Here is a 10,432-nt window from a genome sequence, read left to right on the forward strand (position 1 = left end):
AAGGCGATGAAAGGATTGATGGGATACACTGTCATCCCTCGATCTTGGGCTTCTCTAGCAATTACCCATCAACTGTGACGAGACATAAAGTCATGGTTATCAAATAAGGAAAACGCCTACTGTGCCATAAGCATGTCAATGACCGGTCGGTTCTGAGCCGAAAATGACTATCCCGGGAGGCATGTTGGTTGAACGTACAGAGTCGGGGACCTTGGGAGAGAAGGTTGGTGAGGTTCATGTTACAAACGGGATGCACGATCGAGGAACTTTACAACTCAAAAACGAAACAATCGAAACTAGAAACTGAACTAAGAAAATAAACAAATTAGAAGTAACAAGAAACTAGAACGAAATTACAATGAAGTAAAACAAACGTGACCAAGCGTCGAGTCGAGATGAATCTCTTCCCGCAAGAAGATTATCGCCCCGGTAGTGCTCACAGTGTTGGCGAATCTTCCCCAAAGGTAAAACGACGACGTCTCGTTGGATGTAGCACCACAATCCAGGCGAGCTCCGGCGAACGTAATTGGGATCGAGAAAATGAGCAGTATGCAGTGAGAGTAATATGCAGAATTGCGTGTACATGCTTATGTCCTAAGACCTCTATTTATAAGCCATTCACCATGAGGGGAATTAAAGCTGCATGATGGGAAATCAATCCACCATGTAACTGTCTGGATGTTACAACATTTTGAATTCAGAATTCATTCTGCATGAGCAGTTTCGAAAACTGCAGCAGTTCTTCAAAACTTCAAAACTTGGGCGGGCTTGGGCTGAACGGATGGGCTTCTGTTGGGCTGGAAAATAAATACAATTGGGCCGAGAATTAACAATCCAAAAGGCCCAAAAGTATTTTGTCCAAAAAATTATATAGTTTGGACCCAAACACCACCCAAAGCACCAATTGCCAAGATCCAAGTCCTTGGCCGCGGCCCGTACTCGACCCGCCCGTCCGGCGGCGGCGTCGTCCGTCCGATCGATCGATCGATCGATCGTCGGCGGCGCGCGTGTGTGTGTGCGCGCGAGGCCAAGGCCTTCATCCAAGCCCACTAGCAAGCCCACAAGTTATTAGCTCCATGAGCATTGCTATTCTTATACAAGAGTATTCTTCCTTTGTTTTCCAATTTGGGACAACAACACATTACAAGTGTTATTTCCCTTCTCAACACCCAAACTTTGATATACAATATCTCACTCACCGGAAATCGGTTTTGAGACTTCAAGTATACCACGTTCATCTACTCGAGACGTAGATTAACATCCAATAATTATTTCAATTAAATAATGAATATTTAATTAAATAATTAAATTCAGATATGGTCCAAAACCATATTTCCAACAGTTCATACTTGGAGATTATCGGGTATGTCTACTACTTAAGGAGTAGTGAAGCACTGCCTTGTGACTGGGGAATGTGTGACCTTCGGACCAAATGACTACAAGGGACTCAACCATCCCAAGTGTGGAACTATGAACTCTTAAAACACCCCAATATAATTTGTTTTAAATCCACAAGCTTTGCACAATTTTTTTTTCTCAAAACAAATAAAAATTTGTTCTAAATACATAAACTTTGATATTTTTCGGAATTTCCCACAAAAGTCAACTCCAATTAAATTGAAAATTTTCACGTCAATATAATCTGATGCCACGTCAGATTTAATGTAATCGGAGTTGACTTTTATGAGAAATTTCAAAAAATATCAATGTTGGTGTATTTAGAATAAAATTTTATTTATTTTGGAAAAAATCAGAAAAAATTGCATAAAGTTAGTGGATTTAAAACAAATTAACCCATAATTAAAAGAAAAAAGATTAGCGTATAGTAATAAATTGAGTTGAAGCGAAAGCTGCCGGGCTCCTTTAAACCCTAAAACTAGAATGGAACTCAGCTCCTCAAAACCCTGCTCATTCCCCCTCTCTCTGTAACCCAATCTCGATCCCATTGATTCACTAAGCTGATCAAAAATGGTGCGTCTAGCTGCATCCAAACAGATCCATTTGAATCCACATCTCGCGAGGCTTCCATCCCCATTTCCCTTCAAATCGCTCTCCTTCTGCTCCTCCGCGCCGTCGAACCCTATCCCAAATGAAGAACTCCCCATCTCCGCAGATCCAAATCACGATTCTTCATCAACAGAAACGGAGGTGGCCCCACCACCTTTCCGAGAACTCAGGCGCCCTAGGAACCCGGAAAAAATAGAGGATACTATTTGCAGAATGATGGATAATCGGCCATGGACGACCCGTCTGCAGAACTCAATCCGGCGGCTGGTACCGAGTTTCGATCACGAACTCGTGTACAATGTGTTACACGGCGCCAAGAACTCGGGGCACGCACTCCAGTTCTTCCGGTGGGTCGAAAGATCCAATCTCTTCCAGCATGATAGGGAGAACCATCTCAAGATGATTGAGATTTTGGGGAGGGCTTCGAAGCTTAATCACGCTAGGTGCATTTTATTGGATATGCCGAAGAAGGGTTTGAAATGGGATGAGGATTTGTGGGTTGTGATGATTGATAGTTATGGGAAGGCGGGTATAGTTCAGGAGAGCGTGAAGTTGTTTCAGAAAATGGAGGAATTGGGAGTCGATCGCACTATTAAGAGTTATGACGTTCTGTTTAAAGTGATTATGCGTAGGGGGAGGTATATGATGGCCAAGAGGTATTTCAATAAGATGTTGAGTGAGGGGATTGAACCAACTAGGCACACCTTCAACGTTTTGATTTGGGGGTTTTTTCTTTCAGGGAAGGTGGAGACTGCGAATAGGTTCTTTGAGGATATGAAGACGCGTGAGATTTTGCCGGATGTGGTAACATATAACACCATGATTAATGGGTATAATCGGGTTGGGAAAACAGAGGAGGCAGAGAAGTATTTTGTGGAGATGAAAGGTAGGAATATTGAGCCTACTGTAATCACTTATACGACTTTGATCAAAGGGTATGTTGCAGTGGAGAGAGTGGATGATGCATTGAGGTTGGTGGAGGAGATGAAAGGATATGGGATTAAGCCAAATGCCGTTACGTATTCAACCTTGTTGCCAGGGCTGTGTGATGGGGAGAAGATGTCTGAGGCTCGGAGTGTGTTGAGGGAGATGGTGGAGAAGCACATTCCACCTACTGATAACTCTATTTTCATGAAACTGATGCTTGGCCAGTGCAAGGCGGGCGATTTGGATGCTGCAGTTGATGTGTTGAAGGCGATGATTAAGCTGAGTATTCCGACTGAAGCAGGTTATTACAGTGTTCTGATTGAGAATTGCTGCAAGGCTGGTCAATATGATAGAGGTGTGAAGTTGCTGGATAAGCTCATTGAGAAGGATATCATATTAAGGCCTCAGAGTACTTTGCATATGGAACCGAGTGCTTACAATCCGATGATTGAGTATCTCTGCAGCAACGGCCAGACCGCCAAGGCTGAGACCCTTGTGCGGCAGTTGATGAAATTGGGTGTGCAGGATCCCATGGCCTTGAATGCTCTCATCTGTGGGCATTCGAAAGAAGGGACACCCGACTCTGCATTCGAGCTTCTCAAGATCATGCTTAGGAGGAAGGTTGCTTCGGAGAAAAGTGCTTTTGATTCGCTTGTCCAAAGCTACTTGACAAAGAAGGATCCTGCAGAGGCAAAGGCCGTGCTGGATAGCATGATTGAGAATGGTCATTGTCCGGATTCTACACTATATAGGTCGGTGATGGATGCCTTGTTTGAAGATGGGCGGGTGCAGACGGCAAGCAGGGTGATGAAGACGATGTTGGAGAAGGGGGTGACTGATCATAAAGATTTGATTTTTAAGATATTGGAAGCTTTGCTCATGAGGGGGCACGTTGAGGAAGCCCTCGGGCGAATTGAGCTGCTGATGCAGAGTGGCATTGCGCCCAACTTTGACAGCCTGTTATCCGTGCTATGTGAGAAGGGGAAGACAATCGCTGCGTTGAAGGTATTGGATTATGGCATGGACAGGGACTATAGCATCGATGTTTCGAGCTGCGAGAAGGTTCTGGATACTCTGCTAGCTGCCGGGAAGACTCTCAATGCATATTCAATATTGTGCAAGATTATGGAGAAAGGAGGGGTTACTGATTGGAGCAGCTGCAAAGACTTGATCAAGAATCTGAATGAAGGGGGTCACACAAAGCAAGCGGATATTCTGTCTCGGATGATTGTAGGGAAGGAGAAGCCAGCTCGTAGCAAGAAAGGAGATAAAAAAGCAGCCATGGCTTAAAAATTGATAATTTTTATAGTTTTGAGTCATCTTGAGGTGAGAATTTGATCCCTCCATCTTTGTTATGAATTAAGGTTTCTGTGTTTTGAATTATTTTGTAGCATAGAAAGCCTTTTTTCAGTTAATAATGTAGTTTTCATCCAGAGTTGATTTTCATTGTTTCAATCTGATTTGGGTGATTGTTGTAGACCTGGATGTATATCTCTACAAACATGGATAAGGATTTTTGTTTGATCTGATTTATCAGTATTTCTTCATTCCATGTGGTTTTATTTGCTTAGATCATGCTCTGTGTGGGATTGAGTTATTGAACTTTGGCTATCTAACTACTGTGGCTTTATTTTGCTTTATTTGTTGTTTTTGGCAGCATTTTTGAGTTATAATAGAGATGAAAACTTGATACTTAAACATTTTTTTGAGAGGTGATGAAAACTTGATACTATGCAAATGGAATACTGCTACGAATGAATTAATAGAAGTTGTTTATATTAAGACAAAACTCTGGCTTTTCTTGGTACAGTCCTCATGTTTATACTGATAATGGACAGATTACTTGTTTTGCAGTTTAAATACACTATCAATTTCAAGTTGTATTCATTTATTTAATGATTTTTTACACAATCGAGATTCAAATAGCTTCGGATATGTAAATATTTTTTGGAAGCCAATAGCTTGGGATAACTTGAATTAGAACATTCTTCAAAATACAGGAGTAAATTTACAAATAAGCTAAAATAGAGGGACGGCAGAGCAGCTCTCTTCCTCCATAAACCTAGTAAATATTTTGTATCCATAAATATCCCACCCGCGCCCATTTACATTTCTAGAGGATAAACCCCACAACCTTATCTAAAACCCTACCTCTTCAAAAGATATTTCACTCTCCTATAAAATTACTTATTTTATTTGCTAATGTCTATTAGTTCTTTACACAAATAAACATTAAAATATCAAATAATAAGCTAAACATTTTATTTTATATTATCACAAGCCTACTTAAACATAACAAGTCAAGTTATTATTAAAACGGAAATGTGATTTGAACACCGAGTGTCCAATACACTCGGTCAAAACCGGGTTTTTTTTAATTAGCCAAAATGAGCCGGTTTTAATTGATCTGTGTATTTACTTATTTATCCCTCATTAAGTTTCCTATTGTTATTGTATTGTATTTTCTGTTTTTTAATTCTCGAAATTTATAGATAGTTCCTTATTTTTTGGTTTTTTTGTTTCCAGTTTTTTTTTCGAAATTAATATTATTTAGTATTATTGATTATTAAATTATTTATTTTTATTCGAAAATTATGTTTTATTTATTTGTTTCCACTAATTTTATGATTCTCTTAAAAATAATCCTACTTTTGTTTCCACATATTATTTTTTTTATTGATTCGATTTTTTTTATTTATTTGTTTCCACTAATTTGGATATTCTTCTAAAAATAGTCCTAGATTTGTTTCCATTAATTTAGATATTCTCCTAAAATAATCATGAATTTGTTTCCACTAATTTAGAGATTTTCATTCCCCAATCAATAATCCTTTCAACATATATTTTATTTTTCGATAATTATTTTGTATTTTTTGAATTGTATGTACAAATATACATTTGTTCATTTTGAAAACAATATAATGGGGCATCGGTCGAAAAAATAAATAACATATACCTGGATTAAATGTATTATAATAATGCAGTAAACGCGGTATAATAATAGGAAATAAATTTTAATTAATTAATAGAAATAAATTAGTGAAGGTTGGAAAAAAATGTGAATATGATGTGATTTTGGTTGGAAAACTATATACATTTTAGACAATGTATTATAATATAGTATTAAACGCGATATAATAATAACAAATAATTATACTCAATGAAATAGAGTTGAATTAATTAATTGAAACAAATTAGTGAATTTGAAAAAAAAAAATTAAAACTATAGTACATATACTTTATATTATAATCAAGTATTGTAATCGATATGATGATAGCAAATTGAACCACGATCGTGTGAGTAACGAAGTCGAAATAGTTATACTCAATGAAAAAAAAATTAATTAATTAGTTGAAATTATATAACAATATACTTGAAGACCATAAATTATAATATAATATTAAAGTCGAAATAATTAAACTCAACATTCATCAAATTTAATTGTATAATTGAAATATTATTAAAGTTGGAATCAAAAATAAAGTATAGTCAATCGTATGCAAAGATTTTTATTGGAATCTATATAACATATAGTTGAATACAATGAATTATAATATAGTATTAAATGAGATAAAATAATAAGAAATAATTATAGTAAATGAAATTTAGTTGTATTAATTAATTGAAATAAATTAGCGAATTTGAAAAAATAAAAATGAATCATACGGTGGTATTTTGGTCGGAGAACTATATAACAAGTATTTGAAGACAATGTATTATAATATAGTATTAAGCACGATATAATAATAATTTTTTGCAATGTAATAACTATATACAATGTAATAAAGTTGAATAATATAATTGAAATAAAGTTTTGAATTTTTTAAAAATAAAGTATACGCAATGAAATAAAGTTTAAAGAATTAGTGATTTTGAAAGAAAAGAAAAAATAGGGAGGTTGCGCGGTAAACTTTATAACATACACTTGAAGACAAAGTAGTATGTTATAGTATTGTAATTGATACAATAACAAGAAAATTGACTACCATAGTGACAGTGTGAATAGAAAAGTCCAAATAGTTAATCTCAAAGAATCATATACTTGAATTATAATTTAGTATGAAACGCGATATAATAATAATGAATAATTATACTCAATGTAATAAAGTTGAATTAATTAATTGAAATAAATTAGTTAATTTGGAAATTAAAAATTAAATAAAATCAACCATGAATCATAAAAAATAAGCTTATATGTCTTGCTTAATCGTAAAAAAAAAAAATGAACTACGATTGTGTGAGTAACGAAGTCAAAATAATTAAACTCAATGCAAACAAGTTTAATTGATAGTTGAAATTAATTAGTGAATTTGTAATAAAAAAGAATGAATCATATGATGGGATTTTGCTAGAAAAAAGTATATATAACGTATACTTTATTAAAAGCGACATAATAATAAGAAAATGAAATACTATAGGGTGAGTAATGAGAAAAAATTAAATAAGATAAATCATATGCATGGATTTTGATCGTAAACCTATATAGCATATTCTTTATTTGAATATAATATAAGCAAGTATTGTAATCGATGTGGTAATAGCAAAATGAACCACAATTGTCTGAGTAACGAAGTCGAAATTATTATATTCAATGAAATCAAATTTAATTGATTAGTTGAAATTATATAACAATATAACAATATACTTAAAGACCATATATTATAATATAGTATTATAGTCAAAATAATTAAACTCAACATTCATCAAGTTTAATTATATAATTGAAATAATAATAAAAATTATATTATTAATTAAACCCGATATAATAATAAGAAATAATTAAAACTCAATGAAATAAAGTTGAATTAATTAAATGAAATAATGTAGTGACTTTGAAATAAAAATTAATATTCATGAATCATACGATGGAATTTTGCTCGGAGAACTACTATAGTGTGTCTAATGAACTCGTATAACTATACTCAATGTAATCAAGTTGCATAATATAATTGAAATAAATTAGTGTGAATAGCAAAGTAGAAATACAATTACTCAGTGATTCATACGTAGGGAAATCGTGTGAAAAAACTGTATAACATATATATTTTTTGAATGTGTTACATTTTTTTGTGGAGAATGAGAATATCTAAATTAGTGAAAACAAATCTATTATTTTTAGAAGAATCACCAAATATATTGGAAACAATATATTGAGTATATTTATCAACGGATAATTAGTGGAAACAAATAAAAATAACAAAATTTTAGCAATATAAATATCCAAAATAATAACATAGTTTAATTTAGATAAAAATTTATTTTTATCTTATAAAAAAATCTAATTTTCAAAAAATTTAAAAAATAATATCCGAAAACAAATCTAGTACTTATTTTTTTTTAAGGAGAAACACAAAATCAGTTGAAACAAATTAATAAAAAACAAATAAACACAAAATTTAGGAGTAATAATTTTTGAAAAATAAATAAATAATATTAATTTAGAAAAAAAAATTGGAAACAAATCTAGAATTATTATAACAAGAAACACTAAATTATTGGTAACAAATCAATAATAAAATTTAAAAACAAATAAATCAATAACAAAACCGAAAAAAAAAATATATTCGAATTATATAATTTATAAAATTTTCTGAAATAAAAACATAAAAATAAAGAAACAAAGTCTTCAAAAATTAAGGAAACAAAATGGAAGATTTTGTGAAAATTGGAAACAAATTAGCCGAAAAAAAAGGAAATAAAATGGACGAAAAAATCAAGGGAGAGAGACTAATTTCAGATATATATACATGGAAAAAATCAAGGGATAAAACAGTAAAACCAGTAAATCCCTAAAACCGGCCCACTCTCTATCCACCAAAAAAACCGATTTTTTACCAGGTGTTCAGTACACCTGGTGTCCGTTTATCACTACTCTTATTAAAATTCAAAATTCATTTTCATTCATATTAAAGTACTCCCTCCGTCCCAATAAATGTGGCCACCTTTCCATTTTGGTTTGTCCCACTAAAAGTGGTCACTTTCCCAAAATGGAAATATTTATAATTTAATTAACCCTAATTAGTTATCTAAACCTAAACTCTAATTAAATAAACAAACACACACACTCACACACACATCACGCAGATCTGAAGCGTCGCACCCTCTCCCTCTCCCTCTCTCTCTCGTCTGCACCCTCCGGTCGACGGCGGCGCCGCCGTTGCGCCACGACCGCCGTCTCCTCACCCTCTCGCATCTCTATCTGTCTCCCCCTCTTTCACCCTCTGACTCTCTTTCTCATCTATCGCTTCTCTCTCTCTCTCTAAAGAGCTTTATGTTTGCCGCCGCCGCCGTCTGGTCTTCATGAATTCGGAGTCGCGCCGCCGCCGCGTCTCTGTAATTCCGGCGAGCCCTAGATCTGAGGATGGCGAGCCCTAGATCTGAGGATGGCCGCGTCTCCTTCTTCCTCCCTCTCTTGGCTCGCTTGTGAAGGTGAGGGGTGAGCGGCGACCGCCGTCGTCGTTGCCATCGCTCCAGGCAAGCCACTGCCCTCTCTCTTCCTCACTCTTCTCCAGACTCCCTTGCAACCTCTGCTTCCTCTCCTTTCCCGGGTTTGTCACGAAGCTCGACTCTTCTCCCTTGCTCAGATCTCTATCGAACAAATCCGACCCAACTTCTTGTGATTTGGTTTGCAATTGCAATTTGGGATCTGCGTTGTGCGATTTGGGATTTATTTCTGTTCATTTGCAATCTGATTTAGTTCATTTCTTGTGATTTGGATCTGTTAATTTGCGATCTGCTGCAATTTGGGATTTGGTTTGCGATTTCGCCGCCGGCTTCGGCGTCATCGTCGGCGGCGTCGCCTCCGGCGAGAATATGGAACTGATGTAGTGAGAAAAAGACTTAATTAGCTCTTTAATTTTGATAGATAACACTTAATTAAAAAAGTGGGCCACACATGATTAACACTTAACTATCACTTTCTTAATCTCCGTGCCGGAAACAAAGTGGCCACATTTATTGGGACGGAGGGAGTATCATTCTGATAGGACGAATTCGTCGTCGATGTGCCGCCTCTTGGAGTGTTATCTTCTTCTTCCGTTTGCATGGTTTTTCTTCGTCTGCTGATTTTCCTTTTAGTTTCGCTAGTTGTGGCAGGTGTCGTGCTGTTTCTGGTTTTCAGTTTGGTTCCTTTTTGGTTGGTCGTGTTTTTGCTTCTTCTTTGCTTGTTCTCTTTTGTTGGTTTGCTTTGATGTGTTCGGGAACCGAGCTGCTTAGGGGTGATGGTTCGGCCGGAATCTCTGAAGTTGTCTCACTTCCGTTCCCACACAGCTCCTTTTTAGACGAGTACTCTTTTTCCCTTTTAAGGATTTTCCGACCAGGTTTGCCTTAAAAGGGTTTTAATGAGGCTCGGCCCTTAGTTTGTTGTTTGTGCACTCAAGGGTTCTTGGTTCGTTTTTTCACTTTCTCTTTTTAATAAAATTTAATTTAATAAAATTCTGATAGGACGAATTCCTCGAAAATGAAGGGGTTATTTTAGAAATAAGCTAAAATTGAGGG

At 35.4% G+C, this 10,432-nt stretch overlaps 1 protein-coding gene across 1 annotated transcript; it reads left to right on the top strand.

Moving 5' to 3' along the window:
• Window positions 1-1,802: 1,802 nt before the first annotated feature.
• On the top strand, window positions 1,803-4,481 carry LOC130997742 (pentatricopeptide repeat-containing protein At2g37230). The gene has a single exon (XM_057923152.1). It carries the CDS (start codon window positions 1,969-1,971, stop codon window positions 4,222-4,224), a length of 2,256 nt encoding a protein of 751 aa, XP_057779135.1. The 5' UTR covers window positions 1,803-1,968; the 3' UTR covers window positions 4,225-4,481.
• Window positions 4,482-10,432: the final 5,951 nt, after the last annotated feature.

The sequence above is a fragment of the Salvia miltiorrhiza genome, chromosome 8 (assembly GCF_028751815.1).
Source record: "Salvia miltiorrhiza cultivar Shanhuang (shh) chromosome 8, IMPLAD_Smil_shh, whole genome shotgun sequence".
In the NCBI taxonomy this organism is placed as follows: Eukaryota; Viridiplantae; Streptophyta; class Magnoliopsida; order Lamiales; family Lamiaceae; genus Salvia; species Salvia miltiorrhiza.